This window comes from Sebastes fasciatus, chromosome 1, assembly GCF_043250625.1.
Source record: "Sebastes fasciatus isolate fSebFas1 chromosome 1, fSebFas1.pri, whole genome shotgun sequence".
NCBI lineage: Eukaryota > Metazoa > Chordata > Actinopteri > Perciformes > Sebastidae > Sebastes > Sebastes fasciatus.
In genome coordinates, this window is record NC_133795.1 from 37,078,680 (window position 1) to 37,106,382 (window position 27,703).

The 27,703-nt window shown below is 41.0% G+C and overlaps 2 protein-coding genes and 1 long non-coding RNA gene across 6 annotated transcripts in view; 2 read left to right on the forward strand and 1 right to left on the reverse strand.

Moving 5' to 3' along the window:
* Nucleotides 1–14,754, forward strand: part of pltp (phospholipid transfer protein) — a 17,382-nt gene extending 2,628 nt beyond the window's left edge. For both annotated transcript variants that reach the window (XM_074647294.1, XM_074647302.1), the window contains 14 exons: nucleotides 4,630–4,759; nucleotides 6,139–6,238; nucleotides 6,331–6,459; nucleotides 6,831–6,986; nucleotides 7,213–7,276; nucleotides 7,417–7,572; nucleotides 7,652–7,828; nucleotides 8,014–8,073; nucleotides 8,669–8,833; nucleotides 9,337–9,404; nucleotides 11,922–11,964; nucleotides 12,093–12,156; nucleotides 12,289–12,365; nucleotides 13,133–14,754. In XM_074647294.1, the coding sequence (XP_074503395.1) occupies nucleotides 4,636–4,759; nucleotides 6,139–6,238; nucleotides 6,331–6,459; nucleotides 6,831–6,986; nucleotides 7,213–7,276; nucleotides 7,417–7,572; nucleotides 7,652–7,828; nucleotides 8,014–8,073; nucleotides 8,669–8,833; nucleotides 9,337–9,404; nucleotides 11,922–11,964; nucleotides 12,093–12,156; nucleotides 12,289–12,365; nucleotides 13,133–13,234 (1,485 nt within the window). In that variant the 5' untranslated portion in view covers nucleotides 4,630–4,635 and the 3' untranslated portion in view covers nucleotides 13,235–14,754. The remainder of the gene's footprint in view (nucleotides 1–4,629; nucleotides 4,760–6,138; nucleotides 6,239–6,330; nucleotides 6,460–6,830; nucleotides 6,987–7,212; nucleotides 7,277–7,416; nucleotides 7,573–7,651; nucleotides 7,829–8,013; nucleotides 8,074–8,668; nucleotides 8,834–9,336; nucleotides 9,405–11,921; nucleotides 11,965–12,092; nucleotides 12,157–12,288; nucleotides 12,366–13,132) is intronic.
* Nucleotides 14,755–15,716: 962 nt separating this feature from the next.
* Nucleotides 15,717–16,470, forward strand: LOC141774573 (uncharacterized). The gene is made up of 2 exons (XR_012595378.1): nucleotides 15,717–15,772; nucleotides 16,333–16,470. It is a non-coding gene; the product is annotated as an uncharacterized LOC141774573 (long non-coding RNA).
* Nucleotides 16,471–16,871: 401 nt separating this feature from the next.
* Nucleotides 16,872–26,586, reverse strand: khk (ketohexokinase). 3 transcript variants are annotated; one of them, XM_074647321.1, is made up of 8 exons: nucleotides 26,368–26,586; nucleotides 24,526–24,642; nucleotides 22,115–22,249; nucleotides 19,346–19,418; nucleotides 18,840–18,986; nucleotides 18,652–18,740; nucleotides 17,594–17,751; nucleotides 16,872–17,187 (listed from the first exon to the last, which is right to left on the reverse strand). In XM_074647321.1, the coding sequence occupies exons 1-8, from the start codon at nucleotides 26,466–26,468 to the stop codon at nucleotides 17,087–17,089; spliced, it is 921 nt and encodes a 306-aa protein (XP_074503422.1). In that variant the 5' UTR covers nucleotides 26,469–26,586; the 3' UTR covers nucleotides 16,872–17,086. The 3 variants fall into 3 exon arrangements, with proteins under 3 accessions (XP_074503422.1, XP_074503413.1, XP_074503429.1); XM_074647312.1 differs by lacking the exon at nucleotides 22,115–22,249 and adding an exon at nucleotides 22,410–22,544 and having other exon boundaries at nucleotides 26,368–26,585; XM_074647328.1 differs by lacking the exon at nucleotides 22,115–22,249 and having other exon boundaries at nucleotides 26,368–26,585.
* Nucleotides 26,587–27,703: the final 1,117 nt, after the last annotated feature.

A 27,703-nucleotide genomic window follows, 5' to 3' on the forward strand; every position in this document is an offset into this window, starting at 1 on the left:
AATAACTTTCCAGAGTCTCAGAGTATAACATATTATATCTGTGCAGAGTTTTACTGTCTGATAAACCTTCAAACTCATGAATGTTACATAAACTGAACAAACTGGATCAGATTTAATTTCATTCACCACATGCCAACACTTTAAATATGGAGGACGGAACCTGCCAAAATAAAAAAAATAATCAATCTATAAATAAATGACTCGATGAATAAATAAATGTTATAATAATATAACAAAATAATATTAAAATAAATGTAACCATTAATTAATTGATAAAATGTGAAATAAATTGATATTTCTGTTTTAATTTTCTTCATTTATTTATATTTGTATTAATTTCCTTACTGTTTAATTTCCAATTTTATTTATTTATTTATGTATTCATGTATTTATTTTTATTAATTGTAAAATGTATTTATTCATTTTTAATTTTTTTAATTTAGTTTTTTACTTATTTTCTTTATTTCTTTATTTTTTTATTTGTACACAATTTTCTCTTTGCATTTCACCCCTCATTTATATCCCCAAACTTATTTGGGGAAACGCACCACACAGCGGGGTGTCTGATGTCAGTGTCGTGCGCGTTTCCGGCAGCATCTGCCAGGCGGTTTCCACTCTAAACGAGCTAGACCTCAGGGAGGAGACTGACAGTGGGGCCGCGAAACAGTTCAGCTTCAGACGGTTGATCCGCACACCTGTACCGGTATGAGGCAGCAGCAGCGGGAGCAGCAGTAGGCCAACGACCGCCTGTATGGAGCCGGGGATGAAGACTGGAGTGCAGCTAGCTGGCTAGTCGATCTATGCACTCTGACCTAAGCTCTCACCCCATGATGACACACATTGAGTGACAGCCCCCTCATTTGCATAATGAGGCAGAAATGCATAAAGAAATGTAAAAAGAAATGTGTAAATAGAACAGTAAATATATAAGGGAATTAATACAAAGAAAAATAAAGAAGCAAACAGAAATATCTGTTTGCTAAATAATATTTTAATATTATTTTTGCTACATTTAAAGACATATTTATTTACTTATGGAGTCATTTATTTATTGATTTTGGATTTTGGCAGGTTCCTTCCATACATCCCACGTCATAGAGAAACACCTTACACATTATTTTTTGATCACGACATGTCAGACAGAATCAGCATAAATCCAGATTAATGACAACAGCTCTGCTGCGTATTCTGCTATAATGACATTAATAATGATTGCTCGTGTTCGATGCTCATGATGACCCCTGTGCAGACGTTCGGCCGACTGCTCATGAGCTCGAAGAACAAACTGGACACTTGTTTCATGCACTGTATATTTGTCCTTTACTTTTATGTTGTTCAGCCAAAATCGACCAACAAAGGAGCTCCTTTTCTTCTTCCTGTCGAGTGGTCGCCATCTTGTTTTCTAACGTGCATGTGTGGAACGTGTCTGTGTACTCAGACCTCCGATTGTAGTGTGAATAGAAGTCTGTGCACAAGAAGGCAGTCGAAGTGTCAGAGAAAGTGTAAGATAACAAGACAGTTGAACGGCTCCATTTGAAGCTTTGAAAAGCAAATTTGAAGTTTGTAAAACAGATATAAAAGAAAGAAACCTGTAAAATGAATAAATAAATAAAAAAGAGATTTACAGATGGATTTAAATAGAAAGTAAACAGAGTTCTCAGTCTCTCAGCTTCTCTTCCTGTTAGACTGTTTTTGCTTCATCAGTTCGGTTTGTTTTACAGAGAGAGAAAAAATGTGTTGAGAGGGAGGGGGGGGGGGGGTCTGGAGGCTTGCTAAGAGAAAAGAGAAAGACGGGGAGGAGAAGGAGGAGAAGGAGAAAGTGTTTTGAAACAGAGGTTACTGCAGTTCAAGTTGAGCAGTGTTTATATGAACAATACAGTCTGAGAATATGTTCAGCTGTGAGCTATGGAGCAACAGCAGGGACAAAACCCCTGAGATCGGTCTGTTCATCACGACCTCTGACCTCAGTTCACTGCTGCAGCTTCCTCTTTACACTGGAGGACAATTTGTCTCTGGACAGTTTGTCTGTGTGATGCATGGATTTCCTAACATAACATGGTGTTCTGTACTGTGAGGAGGTACAATTTGTTTAGTTTTTTTGGCATAAATGTCAATTTGTGGCAAATTTTCTGTCCAGCTTATTCTCAGGGGCGTTACTATAGAAATGATTACGGGCCTAACTTCTGGTGAGGTAGCGGTAGTAGCAGTAAGCTAGTTAGTCCCATAGGCTAACCATAGTGGCTAACCGCCAACAGCGCTTCTTTTGAAAAGTAATTTGCCTTCATTTACAAAATCCTGATTTATTTTTTTGTTCGTAACTTTTTAAGCGTATAACTGTACCGGGTCGGGACACATGCGCGCTCGCATATGCGCGTTTGCGTGTGGCCGCTGCCTCTCCTCCTCTGCCTAATCGCCTTCACTCAGACGGCGCGCGCGTTCTCGCTCAGCTCGCTCCACCTCTAGACGTGAACGCGCGCTCACTCCACACTGCAGAAGAGTTTAGCTCTGAGAATATCTAGTGAATGTAGAGTGGACATTTGTGCAGAAATAAATGATGCAGCTCCTCCAGACCAACAGAGGTTTTCCGTGTCTTGTGAAGTGACAGCGCTCTGCAACGAGTTACGTTGTTGTCTCGTTACCGACCGGGTGCCGGTGTCTCCTCTGCTCTCTCTGGCTGCGGGCGGAGAGAGCAGGGAGACACGCTGCAGAGCCCCGCTGCCTCAGCCTGCACTGATGCAGGAAAAGCCAACACTAGGATCAGATCTAAATCATATTCATGGAGAGACCTTCGTCTGGTCAGCTAACATTACTGCCAAGCAGCTGAAATATAGAGTGATATTGTGGTTTTAGCTGACGTGTGTCGCCTCACTGTTTTGAGCGATGCTCGTTCATGTATATTTAGAGCGAGCAAGCGCGAACCCGACGCTGACTTTCGTTGATTTCACGGCCACAGGTGTCGCTGTTAACAAGCAATTCTGAAAGTTACAAATAGTCCCTTTAACTTACATTAAATTGGCATTTTCTAAAATGTCCTTGCGGAGCTGTGGTACGGTGTTCCGTACACTTTTGCCCGTCAGCGCCACGCCAGGCTGCGCTCCGTTGTTAAGAGTCAGACATGCTTGTTTGTGTGCTCATTCTCTGGGGGTTATCTCCATTAGACAGTCTACACTTTGGCTGATGTCTTTTGGACCAAGAGTTTTTGAGAAAAGTGGCGAAATGTAACGTTGCCGCCTGTGTACGGAAGATCATTAAACTTAACGGTGTTCCGTACAGCAGACCAACGGTGCTCCGTACAGAGCGCATAACATGATTTCAACGGCAATTAATGAAAATTTTAAATGTCAAAATATTCAATTGATGTAATAAACGTTAACTTTATTGACCTATTATTAAATAACGCTGCTGCAACATCAATATTGGGCGCAGGATTACGTGCAAACAGCGTCTGTGTTGACAGAGTTGCTGCTGCAGTGCCAAGCAGTCAGTGTGCACCTATGGTGGCAGTTTCTGTTAAAACAAGACACAAACCAAGGTAACAACTTGTCTTTCAGTGAATTTAATAAAAAAGCATACATCAATAAGAAAAGCATCTGCAGATGGACTCACGAGCACAACCACCTGTTGTGGACTGTGGCAAGTGAGCCCTGAACACAAAGAGTAGTCAGTATTTATACATACTAAAGCATAACACATACATAAGTGCAAAGAAGAAAAAGATATAAAGTGTATCATTACGTCAGCACAGAACAGACAACAGAGCATCACAAGACATAACAAGTATTTCAGCAATCTGTTGTTTACAGTTACATAAGGCAAAACCGTCGGGTCACTGTCTTATGGTGACAAAGTTGAACATGCGAGGCCTTGAGATTATCTAAAGGTACACTGTCTTAATGCAGATATGAAAATTGCCATTACACACCATTGATGTTAAAAATGCCCATTTGAAAGCATTTATTCAACAAAGGGTAATATATTTAACAGCGTGTGATAGCATAATACTCACTTTGTACAGACTACAGTACTGTGAGAAGCATAAATTAAGTTGAAATGCACATTTTCACTGCTCTAGTCATCTCCCCACTCAAGCTGCAGTCGGACATATAACAACAACAAACACACACACTGACTTAACGAAACATCATGGATTTATATTATCTAACAAAAAATAACAACAACAACAGCAACATTTATATTTATTCTCCATTGAATAATAAATATACTTGCAGGATCCACTAACTTCTCTATTGAAAAAACAAAGGATCCACTAAGGAAACTAAAAGATAAAGATAAATCCCGCCGGTGAGTGAGCACACACTGAAACAGAAAGCAGCTGCAGAGCTGCATGATGATGTCATTGGTGTCATTCCCTGATTGGCCGAGGCCTTAATTAGTAGTTAACACTACATGATGATTGGCAGCAGCAGCACATTGCAGGAGGTGAAACTACTGATACAGGCTGTTTCAGTTATCCACATGTTATCTAAAGACCATAATGCACAGAACAGACAAAGAGTAAACCCAGGACGAGAACCAGAACCTCTGAACCAACCTGACAACACAGACACGACACACAGACTGAATCCAGCCTCTAATCCAGGATTATAATATTCTTCTTCTGTGTTTCAGGTTGAGATGTTCTGGCTCAGGATGACTTCTTGTCTGTTGTCCCTCCTCTTCCCTTTGGTGTCCTCCATCATGGCCTCTGCTCAACACGCCGGCTGCAAAATCCGCATCACTGACAAAGGACTGGAGATGTGTAAGTATATGGATATGTAATTATTATCCAGGAGTAAACTTAAACCTGAACAGATCGAAACTACAATACAGATCTAACGTGCACTCAGTAGAGTGCAGATCTCCGCCAGCTGTGTCTACAATGACCACTGCTGGTTGAATGAATACAAACTACAATTGCCCCCGTCTAGACCGCAAGCGTATCAGACACGTTTTCACTCACACACATACGATCGAATACATAATCTCCTGGTGGAGATAATGACTAGAATACAGTAGTTGGATGCCAGAGGCATGTGTCAGGGACTAACGCTGAATTCACAACAGGCAGCGGCGAAGTGCGGCTTGCACTTAAAGTTTTCTGGCGTGTTCATGTGTTTCAGACAGGAAGAAATTCTTAGTAACACAGGTCAACATGTCACAGGAGTCAAAGGATCTATTTACTGATTGGCTGCGGTTACTCTCTGGCAATTTTTTGTTTGGCTGCACTTCGCCGCAGAATCAAACGGCCGCAGATTGCTGAACTCAGGAGTGGCAGCTCACCGCAGGCCGTACTTCGCCACTGCTCTGGTGTGAATTCAGTATAAGGACAATAACGGACTACAAATGGAAAAACTTCCTCGCAATGAGTGCTGACGCCTCTCTGGCAGACGATCTTAATCACTTCTATGTCTGCGTCGAAGCTAACGGCACTAGTGCTAGCCTACAGGTCCACACAGCCCCCCCTTCCCTGTTCGCACATGACTGGGTGGCCACTTCTGACTCCAACACCATCGTAACATTTGCTGAAGACAAAGCTGTGGTAGGCCCGATGGCCAATCAGGATGAGAGGGCCCACCGAAAGGAGGTGGAGAATCTGAGACTATGGTGTCAGGACAGCTGCCTCTCGCTGAATGTCAGCAAAACCAAGGAGCTGACTGTGGTTTTTGGGAAGCAGCAGGAGAGGAAGTACACCCTCCTCAAGATGGACGGGACCACAGGTGAGGAGAGGGTGAACCTGCTTCACCTGACCTTACTGATGACCTGACCTGACATGGTCTGTCCACACTGACTGATCAAAAACGACAGCAGCGCCTTTATCACCTCCGACAGCTGCGGGGGATGTCCCCACAGATACTTAAGACATTCTACACCTGCACTGTGAGAGCATGTTGTCAGACACACTCCGCCTGGTATGGCAGCAGCAGCCAGCAGGACCACAAGGCTCTGCAGAAGAGTGGTCATTTGGCTGAATGTACCTAAGATAACATTTTGCCTTTGAACATTTTATTTTACAGAACAGGTTAAATGAAATCAGTACGGTTGAATGACATCAGAAAGGCTGTATGTATTGTTTGTAGTGTAGTACTCAAAGTATTTCTTGTGGTTAAAGTACTCACAGTATGTATTTTGTGTTTTCAGTGAAATTTGAGACTCAGAAGTTTGTTGAAGAGGAGCTGAGTAACATCAGTATGCCAGAGATGAAGGGCAAAGAAGGACGCTTCCAATACACCATTACTGAGTACACATTTTTTATTTTTTATTTACAGTAATACTTTAAGACTGAATACTAGATGTGTATTAAAATCTTCTCTTTCTCTCGTCTGTCGTCAGTGTGAAGATAACTGAATTGAATCTGACTCATGCTGAGCTGCAGTTCATCCCTGATGTCGGTTTGCTGTTCGATGTTCAAAACTCATCAATCTCGCTGAGTTTCCACCGACGGATCCTCTACTGGTTCTTGTTAGTACCCAGAAAACTGACTTAAGACTAACATGCATATGACTCTAATAGTTCTCAAACACTGATTTAACTCTAATACTACTACAGAACACTGATCTAACTCTAATAACTCTTCTACAGAACACTAACTCTAATAGTTCTCCAACAGAATATAAATATAATAGTTCTCCTATAGAATTCTATTATAACGCTAATAGTTCTCCTGTAGTTTACTATTGTACCTGTTATAGTTATTCTGCAGAACACTCATATAACTCTAATAGTTATCCTGTAGAACACTGTTGTACCTCTTCTTCTGCAGAACACTCATATAACTCTGATTCTAGTTGTATTCCTGTCAGTGATGAAGCTGAAGTGTTTTTGTATGTCAGTTACGACACAGGAAACATCAACGCGTCGGCGGAAGGAGTGAACATCAACACGGTTCTAAATCTGATCAGAGACGATGAAGGACGACTGAAGATCAATAACATCACCTGTGATGCCAATATCGACAAAATGAAGGCAAAGTTCAGCGGCACACTCGGGTAAAACACACTTATATAGTAATCAGTAATGATTAAAGATTACTCTTAATAGGACTGATGTAGTGATCAATAACGACCAGTAATTACTGATCAATAATTACTGATCAATAAGCAATTATAATTAATGTCTAATCATCCAATCATCGCTGATTAATTCTCACTGATGTTTGACCACACCCATCATGTGACCGCAGTATCAGCCAATCAGGAACTGTCTGTCTTTCAGGAGAGTTTATGGCTTCCTGGCCGGCTTTCTGACATCAGGCATGCGCTTCCTCCTCAACAAACAGGTCTGTCACCTGTCTGTCTCTCACATGTCTGTCTGTCTGTCTCTCACATGTCTGTCTGTCTGTTTCACCTGTCTATCTGTCTCTGACCTGTCTGTCTATCTCTCACCTGTCTGTCTGTCTCTCACCTGTCTGCCTCTCAGATCTGTCCTGCTCTGGATCATGCCGCTCTGGTTCATGTGAACTCCCTGTTGGAGACGATCCCTGTGAGGACGGAGGTTGATCAGTTTATTGGGATCGATTATTCTCTGATCGATGATCCGGTAGTGGAGTCAAGGAGCCTCGACATGCACTTCAGGGTTAGACTCTTCCACTGATGATATTGTATAATCTTCTACTGATATGATGGGACCATTAACATGTGTGTTGTGTCTGTAGGGGATGTTCTTTGACCTGTTGGATCCAAATGACACGTTGGCGAACTACGCCGTCGACCCGGTCATTAAAGAGTACGACAGGATGGTTTACCTCGCTCTGTCCGAGTTCTTCTTCGACAGCGGGATGTTTGCTTACTTCAAAGCTGGAATCTTCCAGATGAACATCGTCAACGAGAAGGTCACAACCACCACAGACCCCCAAAACTTCTACAGATTCCCAAAACCACCACAGACCCCCAAAACTTCCCAAAACCACCACAGAACCACAGACCTCCAAAACCCCCAAACAGAAAATGACTCCTGAGAACTGCACTGATCCAGTCTGACCTCCATTGCTTCTGTTTCTGTCGTCTTGTCCTTCAGATGCCCAGAGACTTAGAGATGTTGTTGAGAACCACCTACTTTGGAACGATCATGATGATGGTGAGCAGAAACACCACAGAAACACAGTGGAGACACATTTGAGATACTGTAGAAATGTACTAGAGATACAGTGGGGACTTATTAGAAATACAGTTGAAAAAACAATAGAAATGCAGTGGCGACACATTAGAGACACAGTGGAGACACAATAGACAGACAGAGACACAGTAAAACACAATAGAGACACAGTGGGGACCCATTAGAAATGCAGTATGAACACAGAAGGGATGCAGTACAGTAGAGACACAGTAGAGACACAGTGGAGACAGTATAAATGCAGTAGAGACACAAGTTGTGTTTCCATTCCATTGCCAAGCGAATTTTAAACAAACTTTTGAAATGCCAGTGTTATTGCTCAACACTGTTTGGGACATTGTTGGACAGTTACGCACTTTTACCACATTTTTGGTAGCGAAAGTAAAATAGTACTTTACTTCATGTTCTACCTGTGTGTTCTGGGTAGAACACGGTGTGGCACTGCCGTATGTTCTACTTTACTTCATGTTCTTCCTGTATGTTCTCGGTAGAACCCAGTGTAGTACTGCGGCACTGTGTTTCACTACTTAACTTCATGTTCTCCCTGTGTCCTTGGTAGAACCCGGCTTTGATGGAAGCTCCGCTCTCTCTGGAGCTCGCCGTCAACTCACCTCCAAAAACCACCATCAAGACATCTGGAGCGACGGTCGTCATGACAGCCATCGTCAAGGTGTTTCTGCTGCCTCCAGGTCAGCCTCCGATCCAGCTTAGCAGCATGACCATGGTACGCGCACTCACTCACTCACGTACGCACACACACACACACACACACACACACACACTATAAACCACAGGAAATCCTCAGCTCTGATTGGTCGGCAGCTGTCTCTCACCTGTTGTACAGTTTTAATAATTATATTCTCCTCAAAGTGTTTTCAAAAGAATCTTTTTGGGATCTCAGTTGTTCCAGATTTAAACATCAGTTGTTTTAGGACAATCTGACCTGCAGGGGTTACACATATAGCGAAATTAATTAAATAATGAATATACTCCATTATTACACACCACACTAACACACAATACAAAATTGCCAATATAAAATTTCAGGAATAAGAATAAATTCAAACTATGGAATTGGCTCCGACAGTTTGTTTCAGGTTTCACATAACTACTGTTTTCATTCCAGTTCAACCAGTTTTAACCTGGATTTTATTAAAGATTCAACCTACTGATCAAACAGCTGTTTTATTCATTTTATTATTGTTTCATGTTTCTGTCCTTCTGCAGGAAACAAAGTTTAATGCTAAAGTTTCTATGAAGGGAAAACGTCTGGCTGTTCATGCTGACCTCCGCAGGTAAACAAACCGACACACACACACACACACGTATGCACGCACTATGAGGGGTAGAAAGAGTCATGGAGGACAAGGCGCACATATGTATGTGCGTGTGATTTTTCACTAAAAGTCACTCGTGTGTATGTATGCGCGTCTTTGTGTGATTAGTACAATTCAGCCATGCATGTGCATGTGCATGTGTGACTCCAACACACAGGCATGTGTGTGTACGTACCTCTCATGTGCGCATTCTGCGACTGCACTCTTAATTAATGACCCGAAGCTTTGACTGTTGCCATGGTTATTAACGTCCAAATCAGTATTCAAATGCAGACGTTTTTTGAACTTACTTCCTGTCTGCTCTACAGTAACGTTAACTTCACCTCTAGTGATCACCTTATATTGTTTTTTCTTACTTAACTTTGCTTTACACAGTTTTTTGATCATTTTGATAATCACCTCAGTCTTAAATAGCGAGGTTAGCCAGTCAGCTAGCCAAGCTGACTAAAGCACCGTCAAGTTCATGAGGAGGGCGGTCAGCTCTATGGAGTTTTGCTCAGTCCCTCTTTGCTCTTCATCGGTTAATGTTCTCCTTCGTGAGCGTTCACTCCTCTCCGGCTGACACTGAGCCAGTACGACCTCACGTTAAAGCTGTGTAAATCAGGCAAACGTTGGTGCTACACTGGTTAGCTAAGACGGTGAGGTGATTATCAAAATGATCTAAAACACTATACAAAAACAAAATGTAAACGGTATTAACAATATGTACAAATCCAACTGTGAAAAGTGAAGGAACTAACTTAAAGTGGAAGTATACAACCTTTTTCAACCAGTTAGTGCACAACGCTAGCTAAAGCTATCTGCTAGCTAGAGCTATCTGAAAACCTGTTCTTTGTATGATATATAATGTGCGTTTAGATTGGTTCCCTATAAGTCTAGCTTTACGTTGTCTAGTACGCTAGCTAACGCTGGCAGCCAGAAACAAATAGCCAGATATATGAATTGTCTGTTTGATAATTTAAACAAAGAACATGTTTTCTTGCGGTGGCCTTTCTAAAATGAGTAATGGTGAAAGTTACTATATTCTGTTATAATCAATTAGGTGATAAGCAGACAGCGATAAATAGCAGTTAGCAATTGCTCGCGATGGTAGCTAATTACTCATTGTTCAGCATATCCATTGGGTTCTCCCGGTGGCAGAATACTATTCCTGGGATACGTTCATTTTCCTCATTCATAGCTATGAACTCGCCCATGTTTCGGCTAAGATAGAGTCAGAGGCACCTTAAAGGGATAGTTTGGGTGATTTAAAATGGGTTTATATGACGTACTTATCCATAGTAGGTGTATTACTTACACGGTCAGCGTGCCCCCAGCATCGAGAAACAGACAGGAGCACCGACACCAGAGCAAAGCAATGTGCTGCTGTGGACGGGGACGGCAGAAAAACGTATTTTAGCCACCAAAAAGAAAGGTGGCCTTTCCTTCTCCTTTCTGATGGGGAACTGAACTGAAAGTGAAACTTCCTATCTGTGATCTCTGCTCTCTCCACAGCCAGCAGGCTCACATGACAAAAACAGTATCGATACTGTAATGGCAATTTTCATATCTGCAGTTAACACTGTACCTTTCAGGGCCTCACATTTAGCAGACTTTGTCACCATAAGACAGTGACCTGACATTTTAGTTCTCTGTGACTATAAACAACAGATTGCTGAAATACTTGCTATGTCTTGTGATGCTCTGTTGTCTGCTGTGTGCTGACGTAATGATACACTTTCTATCCTTCTCTTCTTTTCTTCTTTGCACTTATCTTCGTGTTATACTTTAGTATGTATAAATACTGACTACTCTTTGTATTCTGGGCTCACTTGCCACAGTCCACAACAGGTGGCTGTGCTCGTGAGTCCATCTGCAGATGCTTTTCTTATTAATGTATGCTTTTTTATTAAATTCACTGAAAGACAAGTTGTTACCTTGGTTTGTGTCTTGTTTTAACAGAAACTGCCACCACAATACATTACACTTTCAGTTCAGTTCGCCGTCGGAAAATATTCAAAATATAGTGTACACTTAATTTTTTTGTCAGGTGAGCCTTTCTTTTGGTGGCGAATATACTTTTTTCTGCCATCCCCGTCCACAGCAGCACATTGCTTTGCTCCGGTGCCGGTGCTCCTGTCTGTTTCTCGATGCTGGGGGCATCTACTATTGTAAGTAGTACACCTACTATGGATAAGAACCCTGCCCTGTGTGTACTGTACATACAACCCCACTTCAAAACACCCAAACTATCCCTATCAGTCTGGCTGAAGTCTTGATTCTTACTGCAGGACTCCTCTCAGCCTCCTGGATGGACGCTACCTCCAGCAGTCTTTAACTATACTGACTTCAGTCTGGCGTCTCTGCTTTGCCCCACATGTTGTTCTCCAGTTTTTTTACCATCAGAATCACAAACTGAAGAAAGAATTTAAGTGTGATTATTTGGTTTGTTATTGATCACATCACAGTCTGACTGAAACAAGTTTCTTCTTTCAGGTTTAAAATCTTCTCCAATCAATCAGCACTGGAATCTCTGGCAGTAAGTGTTATTTCATCTTCTGCTACAAGTTACAACATTACCGTTTAATGTGACTGACAACAAGGGGCAGTAAGAGACCATCAATCACAATACATACTGTAACAGTAACCTGTCTGTCTGTCCGTCAGTTGATTCCTCTGCAGGCTCCTCTAAAGACGATGTTGCAGATGTCTGTCGTTCCTTTAATCAACAGTAAGAGTCTGATTCAGAGTCTGATTCATTAACTGTAAAACTTTAGCAGTTATTGCATGTTTCAATATAACACACTATGACATAGATTACTGTAATGATTTTTACTGACTGTGTGTGTGTGTGTGTCTTCAGACTGGACAAAGAGAGGAGTTCGGATCCCTCTGGCTGATGGGATGGATTTCATTGAGGAGGTAGTTGAATATCACAATGTAAGTCTGTTTACACATTAAACATTAACCTGTATATGTTTATATCATAGACTGTATATAAAGCAGGACAACATAAAAAAGCTCCCCAAAAGTGAAACAAAATCATCTTGATCGCCCCCTGGTGGCTGGCTGCAGTATAAGTCAAAAATCCTGCCCCCTTCATTAGCAGATGGGACATGGGCCAAACTAAAAAGTCAAATTACATGTCAAATATTTTTTTTCCTCCAAGATGGTTTCTGTCATTTTAGGTAGTTCTTATCCCGCTGATGATCAAGTGTTCATTTTCTGACAAATTTGGTTTTAATTAGTTTTTTGATGCTATAAAGAGGTGGTGTGACGTTATGATTGACGGCTGCGATTGACAGCTGCTCTGAATGAAGTAGTGGACGTGGAGCCAGAGGTTCGGGAAATGTAAAAGAGAGGAGATGTAACTTTAACTTTCTATAACCGTAACTGTTTCAAAGTTAAAGGCTAACTGCATATAATGATCTTTATATACAGTCTATGGTCCATACGGTCACAGACCGTGTCACTAGCTAGCTTAGCAACATCTCCACTGACAGTAAAAGTAGCCAGCGCTGCCGAACGCCGTCTGAAACATGAATCATGAGTCTGTGTAATAGAACATGTTAATTTGATCATAAATGTATTTATGGTATGGTAAATACTCTGTATTGTTTTTCACCCTCCTCTGTACCATGTGATGTTGTATATCATCACTCAGTGCTGCCCCCTGGTGTTGACAGCGGTTGTGTTTATCTCTGCAGGGTTTCCTCGTGATCGGAGCGAATCTTCACTTCAGCAAAGGCCTGAGAGAAATGATCGCAGCAGGGAACAATCAGACAGAATCAGACACCAATGCCGTCTAAACATATGCAGTACGTGTAGAATACACGCACACACACGCACTCACACACATACAATGTGAATATATAATACTATGTGTGAACATATATAACGATATGTGAATATGTACAAACACGTCAAAGGACTGAGAGAAATGATCACAGGGAACAGTCAGACAAACAGCATGTATAATATATTTGACACCGTGTGAATATATGTATAACACAGAGACAGTGATGTATACAAGACATAAAGTATATATTGATGCTGTGTAAAACATATATAAATATATATATAAAGTATATTTATATACAGGACTATATATAAATATATATATATACACAGTATATATACACACACACACACCCATACACACTAGGGATGCACTGATACCATTATCAGGTATCGGGTCCAATACCGTACTCATGTACTTGCAATCGTAAAACTACTCCAATACAACCACATCCAATACGACTTTACGGCAACGCAACGTTAACCGACAAGATTAGTGCCTTGCATGCAGGGGTGCTGTGGTTGAAGTGCCTAATAAGGCGCCCAGTTTCAGCGATAACCAGCTGCACAAACTGCTTTGGTAAACCCATCGCGGAAACTCCATCATTCACCGCCAGCTGCAGTGTATGTGCAAAACAGGCAACTGGGTCCCCTAGTTCACCCTTCCGGGAGAGTTAGCAGCCATGATGTTGTGTGCATTGTCGTGGACATGTGCAAGGTGGGCTCACGTTTAAGGTGGACCTGCTATTCTCCAACATGGTGACAAGCCATGCCTCTGAGTTTTCAGCTTTTTTTATTTTTAATATTTTATTGGTTAATTGGTTAATTAACACCCCTACTGCAAACTGTGCTGTTTGTATCAGGAAAAACAAGTTTAATGTTAAACTGTTAGCAAAAGCATCATGTTGTATATTTAATTTGTTGCAGTCAGAAAGTGAGGAACATCTGATTAAAGTAAAACATATTTCATATCACATATCATTGGTAGAACTGTAATGGTATTATTAACTACTACTCATATTGGTATTTGATATCGGCAAGCAGCCAAATGTAAGTATGAGTACTGAACTGAAAAAAAGTGGTATCGGTGCATCCCTAATATACAATATATATATATACATATATATATATATATACATATATATATACACACATACTGAATTTTAAATATTTTAAATACAAGCCCTCCTTGTTTACATTCATGTTTACTTGCTAACAGTCTTTACTACTCTGCCTGTTCTTGTGCATTGCTGTGTTTCTTTTACATTTAAATACCTGTGGATCAGTGGATTAGTGTGAAACCAGCAATGGTGGAAAAAGTAAATCCTTTACTTAAGTAAAAGTACTAATACCACACAAAACATACTCCACTACAAGTAAAAGTCCTGCATTCAAAACCTTAAGTAAAAGTATGCAAGCACTGTCAGCAAAATGTACTTAAAGTAAAAGTGATCTTTGTTCAGTAAAATGTTCCCTGTCAGTGTTTACTATTATATGTGATGTTTCTGAATTAATATTACTGCTGCATTATGTGTCTGTTGCATTATTGCTGATATAACTGTGGGGAAAATAATTAAAGCAAATTAAGCCTTATCATGCATGATACATAAGTTTAGGGTTGCTGTGGTGAAATCTGACTCTTAACTATAAATCAAACCTACGCTGTAGACGTCAGCAGGACTCCTGTTAACCCTTTGTGTTGACTATAAATCCAGCTTCACTATTACTGATACATGTAACACTGTACAGACACTGCTGCAGCAGCAGGTTTCACCACAGGATCATGTTTACATAAAGTGAAACCAAAACTACACTAGTGTAAACCAGAATAAACCAGTGTAACCCACAACTTACCACACCACAGATCTGCACACCTCAGTGAAAGTGTGAACGACTGTAATTAGCATCTGAATACCAATGAAACTACGGCCCTGTTCAAACCTGGTATTAACATGTGTCCTCGGTGATCAGATCACAAGTGGACAGCTCTAACCTGGCTATAACCTCCCTCGCTCCAACACTGATGAAACCAACACTTTTAAAAAGAAAAATCACTCGTGATTGGTTGGTAGATCTGTCACTAAAAAAAACAATAAAGTCAGAATTCTGAATTTAAAGTCAGAATTCAGAAAATAAAGTCAGAATTTTGAGAATGAAGTCAGAATTCTGAGTTTAAAGTTAGAATTCTGAGATTAAAGTTACAATTCTGAGAATAGTCAGAATTCTGAGATTAAAGTCCGAATTCAGAGAATAAAGTCCGAATTTTGAGAATGAAGTCCGAATTCTGAGATTAAAATTAGAATTCTGAGAATAAAGTCAGAATTTCGAGAATGAATTCAGAATTCTGACTTTAAATTCTGACAGAATTCTGACTCAGAAAGTCAGAATTGTGAGAATAAATTTAGAATTCTGAGAATAAAGTCTGAATTCTGAGTTTAAAGTAAGAATACTGAGGTCAAGGTCAGAATTCTGAAATTAAATTAAATTAAATTAAATTCTGAGAATGAATTGAAAATTCTGATTTTCAAAATCAGAATTCTGAAAATAAAGTCAGAATTCTGAGAATAAATTTAGAATTCTGAGAATAATGTTTTTAGAATTCTGAGAATAGTGTCAAATTTCTGAGAATAAAGTAAAAATTCTGAGATTTAAGTCCCTGGATATGGAGCCTGCAACATTCTCTATGGGCCCTGACTTGACTCCCCAGCACCGGTAAAGCCTCCAGATGTTCATTTTAGACTTATCTATCAGACCCTGTTGTGCTGACCCCTGCTTATTCCCAAAATGTGGGAATCTTGACTACATCATTTCTGTTAGTGGGTGACTGTGTTCACGCTCTCTCCTGATTTTTAGGGGTGGCTGTAGCTCAGTGGGTTAAGCAGGTTGTCCTTTAACCAAAAGGTTGGTGGTTTGATCCCCAGCATTTCTGATGTCTGCATTTCAAAGTGTCCTTCAGCGAGACACTGAACCCCAAGATGCTCACCGGGCACTTCACAGCAGCCTACTGCTCCAAAAATGCTTAGGATGGGTTAATTGCAGAGGTCAAATTACATATATGAAACTGACGATTCTAATAAAGTTTAATACGTTTTTTAAGTAAGAACCTAAGTGATCAACCACAACAGTCTTCTGTTCTTGGTCAACGTAGCTCACAAGCATTGCAATCACCTTTTTGTTATTATTGCATGTGCTCTCATCTACATTCAAAGAAAAATAAATATTGTCTTAAGTTGGAGTGTTCAGAGAATGTGTGGCGCAGAGTTTGTAGAGGCAGCGGCTCATGAAAGTTTCATCCTGCTCAGTGCTACCTTGTCGTGGCCAGATGCTGACAGGTGCTATGGCGGTGAGGGTATGGTGATGTGTAAATATACAGTTTTTTGCAGGAATTGGTGCATTTACATACAACTGATGTGCATAAGGGGGTCTGTGATTGGATGACAGGTGATCTAACCCATGGCACAATCAGCACTCAATCTGCTACTGTTGTTGTATCAATGCAGTCATATGGACACTGTGTGTGTCAACAGGTACACAGACACCTGAGGGTCGAAGGATATCTGGATATATGTCTCGTATAAGACTAAAACAAAAACTTGATCAACATTAACACTGATTCTTTGATCATTGAATGAATCGATGAACGTCAGGTTTCAGATCAATAACGTCATTTATTGATCAATTTGACAGATTTTATTCTCATCAGGTAAAAAAAAAAAATACAGCAAAATAACTCATTTTAACAAGTTGTTACTTCATTTACACTCACTGCATCACACAGTTAATTAACACTTCACTATCATTTTATTAGCAGCTTGTTCACAGTTTCGTATTACTTATCATTAATTATTACTGTTTGAAACTCTTCAGTCGTCGCACATTTCGGCGATGCCGTCGTAACCGTGGAAACCACACTTCCTGCCAGCGACTTTGCAGCCGAAGGTCAAAGCGTCCTGCAAACTTCCACCTACGGTTGGAAAAAGTATTTATTTATTTAAGTAAAATATGGACAGAGTCAAATCTGATCTGAGTTCAGTCTGCAGATCCACATCTGACAACTTTCAGGATCAGATTTATAAGATCAGAATCTGATCTGAGAGCAGTCAGCACATCAGCAGAGATTCTGAGACCAAACTGAGAACAAAATCTGTCCACTTTGACCTGGAAGTGAAGGGGTTCGTTTTTCTTTCACAATAAAGGCCATGCCAGTGGCCCTTTAAACCAGAGACCGATAATATTTGGTGTCCATATTATTAATAATAATCTCTCTCCTCATCACCATGTTGGACAGTGTAACGTCTCACCGTTGGACAGTGTAACATCTCACCGTTGGACAGTGTAACATCTCACCGTTGGACAGTGTAACATCTCACCTTTGGACAGTGTGTAGATGACGGCAGAGTTGAAAGTGTCACCGGCTCCGAGAGTATCGACGAGGGTTTCAGGAGGAAAAGCGTCTGAATGAACGACTAAACCGTCGGGACCCAAAGCATCCGCTCCTTTTTCTGCCCACGCACATACCAGGACAGCCCTGAGAGAGAGACAAGTCAGAGAGAGAGAGAGAGAGACAGGAAGGTCAGACAGGGAGAGACAGGTCAGATAGAAAGCCTTGAGAGAGAGAGAGACAGGAAGGTCAGACAGGGAGAGACAGGTCAGATAGAAAGCCTTGAGAGAGAGAGAGACAGGAAGGTCAGACAGGGAGAGACAGGTCAGATAGAAAGCCTTGAGAGAGAGAGAGACAGGAAGGTCAGACAGGGAGAGACAGGTCAGATAGAAAGCCTTGAGAGAGAGAGAGACGGGCAGGTCAGAGAAGGAGAGACAGGTCAGAGAGACAGCCCTAAGAGAGAGATCAGTAAGAAAGAAAGAAAGAAATAAAGAAAGAAAGAGAGAGAGAGAGAGAGAGAGAGAGAGACCACCCACCCACACCCACCAACATTAACACACGCACACACCAATTTACAAGGGACAGTGTGTTGGATTTGGGGACATCTAGTGGTGTGGTCACAGATTGTAACCAACTGAGTACCCCTCTGCTCACTTCTCCCTTTCCAAGAAGTAACGTGAGCTGACAACTGCAAAACCCCGGTAATGCCTTGAGCTTCGATCAGAGGTCATCCTTACCTTAATAACACTACTTTAGGAGCAACGGAAGCCAGTCGCCGGCTGGCTGTTTTGCACACTGCGGCTCACATTACTGAAGTTTCAAAGCGTGTTGGAGAACTACGGTGGCCTTCAGGTAACGTAAAAATGTGAAAGTCTCTCTCTAGAGCCAATGTTTGGTTTGTAAGTTCTGGGCTACTGTAGAAACATGGTGGAGCAACATGACGGACTCCGTGAAGAGGACCCGCTCCCCCTTTTCTAACTGCAAACCTTTGTCTTCCCCCTCTCTTACTACACCTGTTCTAACTGCTGACCTTTGACCGCCACTCACCCCTGTTTGACCCGATTGTAAAATCCTTTCAGAGCAGCTTCAGCTGACAGGAAGCCAAAGTGACGAGCCACGTCTTTACTGACAAACACCTGAAGAGACAAGAACATGTGAAGTTACAAGAACACCTGACAGACTGACAGAAACCTGTCATGGTTACTTTAATATAACGTATTCTTAAAGACTCGCACCACGTCACCGTGAGGAAACAGCTGATACAGCGGCTCTCTGGTCTTCTCTATCTCCACGGAGACGGTGATTCTCTGTTGCTGTGGCAACATGCTGTTATACACCACTACCTGTTGGATCATCTTCACCTGCTCCTCAGCATTTCGGCCCTGCAAATATTTATAGTTTGTTGGGTTTCGTCCAATTGGTCACATTAGTTGATAGATTAGTTGGAGTTTTTCAGATTAGCCGGATTACTTGGCTAAATCTAGATAAATTAGTCATATTATTCAGATTTGTTGGGTTGATCAGATTACTCAGTCTGATAAATACGATTAGTCTGGCAAAATCGGGCTAGTCTGGGTTCGTCTGATTAGTTAGGTTAGTCTGAGTTAATCATATTAGTCTGGTTAGTCAGGTTTAGTCAGATTAGTTAGGTTAGTCTGGTTTAATCAGATTAGTCTGGTTTATTCTGGTTAGTCAGGTTAGTCTGGCCGTTTCATTTTCTCAGACTCGGAGCGTTGCTCACCTCCAAGTGGATCCACTTGAACTGACGGAGATCGACTTTGGAGAAATCCTCCGCTGTGACATCAGGAAGGTTCCTGACGGACAGCAAGTGAGGTCAGAGTTTATGTTCTAATGAATCAACAGGAAGATAATCCAGAAACACTTCTGCCACAGTGACATCAGGCCACATAAGTCTTTCCGCAGGCAGAAGACTAACTAGGACCAGTAAACTGGTCCCGTTTGACATACTCAGTGTGTTTCGTGGAGGAGTTTCTTCGATACACAAAAACTTCAACAATCAGTAAAACAATTTAAGGAATTAAAACTTTTTAAAAGATTTCAACTTTAACTTGATTGATTCATGTGTCTGTCAGGACTTTATGGAGGTGAAGACATTTTACAGTTTGGAATGAATTTACTTTGTTGTGCGACAGATGTCAGTCATGTGACAGACGTGCCATGGACTAAACTTTGAGACATGTTTATGGATCTGAATGTTTTGGTATAAATATGTTTGATCATCCGTTCAGACTGAACATTTTAAAATGAGTCATCTCTCTAAAGTCCAACAGTCACTATGAACACACAATGAAGTGTTATTTTATCAACATTCAAACATTTACAGATTTTACGTGTGAAGAGTTCACTTCCAAAGTCATCAACAGAAAAAATACACTTTCATTATCTACAGAGGACTTTTATTTTGACTTTAATCCTCTCAAGTGTCTGTGAGAGTTGGTAACTGACAATATCTTTGAAACACTTGTGAAACACAATTTGATTTGATCATTTTGGAAGGAAACTCCTCACAGGCGGCAAATTAAAACCTGTTTGATTACTGAACATATTTCATATGTCAGCGTGAATGTGGGCATTTTAAACATCAAAGATATTAAATGAATCAATGACGATGAATTAAACCACCATCACAACCACTGCAGAGACTCAAACTGACCGAAACTAAAAAGACAAACTGAAAGCAGCTCGCTCTCACATTTAAAGGAACAGTCCAACATTTTACTGACTGACCGAGTCAGATGTTTCTGATGGCTAACAGTTTCATCTCTGTGAGTCCAATACAGTGGGAGGTATAGCTTTGCAAAGAGACTATAGATAAAAAAAATAATTTACTAACACTATATACTAATGACTTACCTAATGCATGTCAAAGCATCAATATTCAAATGTATGCAGATGATGCAGTCATTTTTACATGTGCAAAATCCAAGAAGTCTCCTTAATTCTTAGATCTGCAGTGATCCTTGATAATGAGTCTTATTGCTAACTCTTGCATGTTTACATTTTGTATTTTTCTACTGATGTTCATTAACGTGCCCTGTCCCTTGAACAAATAAAATAAATGAAAAATAAATAAGGTCAGCTGACCTCCGCTCAATCTGATTGATGGATCCATTCAGGTTCAGGACCTCAAAGTCTGTCTCTGCAGTGAGTGGGTCATTACACCAGGATCAGGATCAGGATTGGGTGTCCATGCTTCCTTCAGGTGGGTCAAACAGCGTTCACAAAACACCTCATCTGCCTGCAGCACCAGAAGGGTGGCGCTTACAACAGGCGGGTGGAGTTTCCGATTCAGAGGGGGCGTTGCCTAGCAGAGTGAACATCCAAATGAGGCTCACCTAAATCGCTAATGTCTTTACTTCACTCTGGGTTCCTGGTGATGTGTTTGTTAAGTTTAAATGTTCACGTATAATGTGTAAAAAAAAAAAAAAAAAAGAATAACAAAAGTTCTGGTGTTTGTCAACGATGCAGAACTTCGTAGGCTACAACTTTAACAGATGAGTAGAAACTCACTGCTGCAGCGTTGAGTCTGATGGAAACAAATAGCTCTAACATTTACAATTTATTTGATGTAAAATGTATCAATATGAGATTAGTTTGTAGTTGGTGATGTCTCGCTACTAATTGATTAGACAGCAATACAGTGCTCAGGGATGACACATTTTTGTAGGCCAATCAGGAAGTTAGCATCGCCCTGGTTACCTCGACAAAAAGCCAATGGGATTTTCTATTGGGTTTTGGATTATTGCAGAAAATAAACTCTGTGGCAAATGAACGTTTATGATAAATTGTGTTTTACAAGATAATCTCCACAGATGAACACCACTTTTATGATTTTTGAAGTGTAAATGCAATCGGCAGAAGTAAAAAGCTAACGTTAGGCTATAAACGAACTAGACCACGGTCGCATGAGCGCAAGTATATACAACGAGGCTGTAAAGGAGGACGAGTCGGAGTGATGACGTTTAGTAGTCTCGTATGGCCACTGGTTAGCAACCACATTAAGGCTTCAAAATTCACGAGTGGGGTATTTACTGGCGTATTTTATTTTGTAGAACAAAGCATTAAAATCTCTTCAGCTTGTGTTAACCACAGACCTTATTTCAAGCATCTAACTGAAAAGCTATTAAAAAAAACCCATTGACTTCCAGACGAGGGAACCGGAAGTGCTAACATGCTAACTCGTTTACGGGTTTTAGGACTCAATCCTGTAGCACTCTTTAAAGTGAGAAGTAACACCTTTTACAGTTATATTTTATCTTCGGCCCTGTGAAGCATTTACAGCATTTATTAAAATAGTTTGTGACTTTCAATGGTCAACAAGAACATAGAACCAACCAGCATATTTATCATCAACTCCTGCTGATCGATTGACTTGCTATTTGATTTAAAGGAGTGATGATACGCCCGTCTCTATGGTAACAAGGTCACATTGATTAAGAGGTATTTAGTGAACGCTGTGTGCCGCCGGCCGGTCGTCAGGTTGTCTTACGTGTCGTAGAGAACGACGGTTCGAGATCCACTGGACGGACAAACAACACAACACGCAGATGGAGTTTGACCTTCGACCTGCCAAACCACCGCAGAGACATCAACCGCACGCCGCGAGAAGTCGGCCATGATGAAACTGACAGACAGAGAAGGTGACATGAAACTGCTTCATATCAACTATGTCCTCCAAAAAAAAAACACTGAAAGAAAACTGGGTGCAGAGCTGCTCTGTGACGACGATGATGATGTTCCTGAAATAGATACAGTTAGTGAGAAACACACACACCTGGTCACACCTGTTCATGTGCAGGATGGTGCGGCTTCCTGTGCGGATGTTGCTGATGACCACAGAGGCTGGAAGGACACACTGAGCGTGCTCAGATACCAGAGACACATCGATATGGAACTTCTGAAAATCCTCCAAAATAAAACTACAGACAGGAAACTGTTTCACGTCTCCTCTGTCCTCCAAAGTTATTGCAGACAGGAAACTGTTTAACATTTCTGTCTTAACCCCGACCCATACACTGATCAAGTTCCTCCTCACTGAGGATATCTATGGACAAAGGAGAAGAGGAAACAAGGAGACGGGAAGGAGATGAGAAAACAAGGAGAGAAAGAGTAGACAAGAGGAGGAAACAATGAGAGAGAAAGGGAATAGGGAAACAAGGAGAGAGACAGGAGGAGGAAAGAAGGAGAGAGAGGAGACGAGAAAACTAGGAGAGAGAAAGGAGATGAGGAAACAAGGAGAAAGAGGAAACAAGGAGAGAGAAAGGAGAGAGAAAGGAGACAAGGAAACGAGGAGAGCGAAGCTGCATCTCATTTCCCCTTATTTCGCCTCTTTGTCTCCTCGCTCCTCAATCCTCCGGCTTGTGACCCGGAAAATGATCTCCCCGCTCCATCTTGAAGGACATCCCAATTCCTAAAATGCATCTCGAGGAGCGAGGATCAAGGAGCGAGGAGCGAAGAGGTGGATGCATAAGTGAGGATACAACTGTGTATCCTTCATGGAAGTTTTTTACAGACCGACACGCCCCCTTATTGGATATCAGTTATTGATTGGACGCCACACCAAATATCGCCAAAGAACTTTCTTCATTTATTAAAAAGATTGTCTTTTCATGATCTATTATTTCCCCCATTAACTTTTATTATTAAGGATACAATTAAAGTCAGAGAGAGAAGGTGGGTCGGTTTTTTACACCTTTTACATCATTTCAATTTAGTCAAATGTGAGGCTGATAATTCCTGAGCGTCAGGTTTGATATGAGTTACATCATTTAAATTTTCCCTCAAACATTTAGCCTAAGAAAACATTTTGTAACGTCAGAATATCAATAACTACAGACGCTAATAACAAATAAATGATATAAAGATATTGTGCCAGTAGAGATGGTTCCTGGTCCTCTAAGCAGGACTCAGTCCACAGTATAAATACAGACTACAGCTGTTATTCATGTGCAGGTGTTTGTTAAACAGGTAACAGGCTACAGAGAGAAAACACTGCTGCTCTGCCACTAATAACTGTTTCTTTATTAGTATTAGTATAGTTCAGACATAAACAGCTGTTGAAGCCGACTGACAGCTGATCCAGCTGTGATCAGCTGCTGCTGTCATGAGAAACGGGTGGCGCTTCAGAGGAAAAGAAGTCTCATGTCTCTAAAAATCGATTTCCTCTCTTCCTCGCCTCCTCCGCTCACATCTCCCGTGGGTGGGACTAAGACGCGAGGAGGAGTCGAGCCGTACAATTTGGGAAATGGGAAAGGCCTCGAGAGAGATGAGATTTTGCAAACAAGGAGAGAGAGAGAGAGAGAGAGAGAGATAGAAGACGAGGAAACAAGGAGGGAGAAAGGAGATGAGGAAACAACGACTTGTGGAGTTTCTGAAGATTATAAAACTAAATTTGATCATTGAAACTTCAGACCTCCAGCCGTTTCCATGGATATGAACAATGATGATATTGATCCTGTAATTAGACTATCTGAAGTGTCACCATCAATACGTACTGTGTATATATAAATATATATTATATATATATAATAATAATATATAATATGTAAGTTTATATATACTCATATATGCATATAAATATATACATATGTACTGTATAATTTTTTTTAATAATGTTTATATATGTAAACATATATTTATAAATATATAGTATATATACAGTATGTATGTATAAAACAAGCTATATGAACAAGAATCGATGAGATTTTGTTTCAGAATTAAATAATTCAGTTCCTCTTTACATTATTAATTAAAAATGGTTAAAATAACATGTCATCTTCTTACTAATTAAAATAAAACGTGCATTATACCCTCAGTCAGTTATTGATGATGAACGTATTGATGAATGTATTGTTGAGTCTATGGATTAATGTATTGATGGATGTATTGACCAGTACTCACTCGGCTACAGGTCCAGCAGACAGTGAGCCCATGAAGGCGCTGGACGCTCCAAGCAGCGAGAGCACCGTGCAGGAGTTTGAAGCGTTTCCTCCTCGCTGCCAACGCTGCGACAAACACCTGCAGGCAAGGAGAGTGATGACATCACTGCATCAACGATCAATACCACTGAACCGAAAACTGATATCTGTGTGGAACGATGAGGAGACTGTAGATGAAAATGTGTTTAAGACATGTATTATTTGGGTGCCTGGGTTAGCTCAGTTGGTAGAGCGGGCGTCCATGTATTAAGGCTTGGTCCTGACCGCGGCGGCCCGGGTTCGAATCCGGCCTGTGGCCCTTTCCGCATCCACTCTCTCTCTATCCACTGTCCTGTCATAAAAATGGAAAATGCCCCCAAAAAAATAACTTTAAAAAAAAAAAAAGACATGTATCATTTCCTCATTCCTATAGTAAATATCGAGCATCAACATCAAAGATCATTCATCTGCAGAGGTGCATGCTGGGATATGAAGTCGTTCCTTTATAATAATTTATATTCCATTTATGATCAGTGCAATCAATCAGCGTGAACTCTCACATTCATTGTAGATTCACCTTCAGAATAAAATCTAAACATTGTTCTTTAGAACTCTCTGAACAGGAACATAGCAGTCAGAACAGTTCAGTTTTCTGCAGCAGAATAGGGAGAACAGGAAAATGGTCAGTAAACAGTTAAACAGTCAGTTAACACTTAAAGCTGAAGTAGGCGAGATTGGAGCAAATATGATTAAAAAACGTTATTTTTATAAAACGGTCGTTATATCGTGACAGTAGTACATGAAACTGGTAACCTGAAAAAAATGATGTTCCTCTGTGTCCTCCGGTGCTCCTAACGACATCTGCAAGATTTCACAGACCGGAGGAAAACAAGCAGTAAGATCTGATCTGTCGCGAACTCCGACCGGACGGTCAAACTAGGCAGCGCTGATCAAATATGAATCAATATTCTGTAACTGTAACGCCTATTTCTAACCTCAAATGTTTTCAGAAACATCTAGTAGTGCACGGTTTAGCTGTAAAATGAGAAAGTTTGTGACGCTGCCCCATCGTGAAATCTGGTGAAGGAACGCCAAGTTCCGGTCACATGACAGGAGCACAGCCAATAGGAACGCTCTCTAGATGTTTTAAAGCCTGTAAACAGAGCCATGAGGAGGTGCAGAAGTCTAGTTTTCTCTCAGAACACTTGAATTACAATATGCTGAAAGGTTATTATGGGATTTTTGCCCAATGATGCCAAAAATATTCTGCCTACTGCCACTTTAAACTGTCAATAAATGGTTAGGTAGAATATTTTCGCAATCTCAAAAAAACACCGGAGTTTCGTCTCTTTGCTTCTATACTCTTTGACCTGCTGTCAGTATGAGCATTAGCCTGTGTGCTAACCTGCTGTCAGTGCTAGCATTAGCCTGTGTGCTAACCTGCTGTCAGTGTGAGCATTAGCCTGTGTGCTAACCTGCTGTCAGTGTTAGCATTAGCCTGTGTGCTAACCTGCTGTCAGTGTGAGCATTAGCCTGTGTGCTAACCTGCTGTCAGTGTTAGCATTAGCCTGTGTGCTAACCTGCTGTCAGTGCTAGCATTAGCCTGTGTGCTAACCTGCTGTCAGTATGAGCATTAGCCTGTGTGCTAACCTGCTGTCAGTGTGAGCATTAGCCTGTGTGCTAACCTGCTGTCAGTGTTAGCATTAGCCTGTGTGCTAACCTGCTGTCAGTATGAGCATTAGCCTGTGTGCTAACCTGCTGTCAGTGCTAGCATTAGCCTGTGTGCTAACCTGCTGTCAGTATGAGCATTAGCCTGTGTGCTAACCTGCTGTCAGTGTCTTCCTCTGGGTATTTGTCAACCACGTTGATGATGTCGAGACACACCAGACCCACACACAGAATCTTCCTCTTGCTCTGTTCCTCCATGTTGATCCACACAAACTGACTGTATGTGTTCAGTCTGTGACACACACACAGCTTCAGTCTGGACTTTGACACACAAATGTCTCATTATATCTAGTCCACTCACAACAACACACGCCACTTCCTGTCAGCAGAGATGACAAAATAAGAGCCTTACAGACAGTAGCTGCTCATTACTGTCTGCAAGCAGAGAGTTAAACAGATATACATGTACTACTTCCTGTCAACACCTTCTTCTTCTTTTTAGTTAAGCTGCATTACTGCCACTTGCTGTGCTGGAGTTTGGACAAGAGTTATTGATAGGCCTACAGAAGCCTTGTTTCATTGTTTGTTAGCTACTTTTGTGTTTTAGGTTGAGGGGATAATGTTAAACGAGAGGGGGTCTACATCCTGAGGTGAAGCTTGTGCGTGACCACAGGTAAATTACAGAGGACCTATTATACATGTGCATACTTGTAATTTAGGTTTCTACTAGAACATGTTTACATGTGTAGCACGGACGGGACACCCCTGTCTGTGTGCCAGCTAATAATTAACCATCACATGGGTGAGTGCTGCAAGAGACATTCCTGTGTCACAAGAATTGGCCTTTAATCACCGCAGGAGAGTTTTGAATAGACTTCCTAAGAGACTTTCCCATGGACTGAGATTATCTTTTCCACTTCAGCAAATGAATTCAAACAAACTGAAGTTATTATTTATTATTATGCAGATGACACTGTTATTTATGGTTGTGCAGCTACCCTCTGTATAGCTTTTGAGTATCTGCAAAATGCTTTTAACACAGTCCAAGCTCAGCTTTACCAACTGAAGCTTGTACTGAATGCTGAAAAAAACAAACTTCTGGTCTTTTCTAACTCTAGGAAGATGGAGTTGAATCAGAATATTGTTACTACTCAAGTTCAACAAATTGAGGCAGTCTCCACATACAAATATTTGAGTCTGGTGAAAAAGTTGAAATTGAAGTTAGGTTTTTATTTTAGAAACAAGTCTTGTTTTTCTCTTGATGTCAGACGAAAACTGGTTGAAGCGACGTTCCTGCCTGTACTGGACTATGGTGATCTGCTTAACATAAATGCATCAGTCCATTGTCTCCATATGTTGGATACTGTGTATCATGGCGCTTTAAGGTTTGTTACAAACTGTAGAACCCTCACTCATCACTGTATATTGTACTCAAAGTAAATTGGCCTGCTCTGTCAATACATTAGCTATTGGTATGTTTTATCTATAAGGCC

Coding starts and splice junctions, on each gene's coding strand:
- khk (XM_074647321.1), bottom strand. CDS start 26,468: ATGGAGGAACAGAGCAAGAGGAAGATTCTGTGTGTGGGTCTGGTGTGT. Junction 24,643..26,367: donor GAGGAAGACACTGACAGCAG/GTTAGCACACAG, acceptor CCTTGCCTGCAG/GTGTTTGTCGCAGCGTTGGC. Junction 18,987..19,345: donor TCAAGTGGATCCACTTGGAG/GTGAGCAACGCT, acceptor AAATATTTGCAG/GGCCGAAATGCTGAGGAGCA.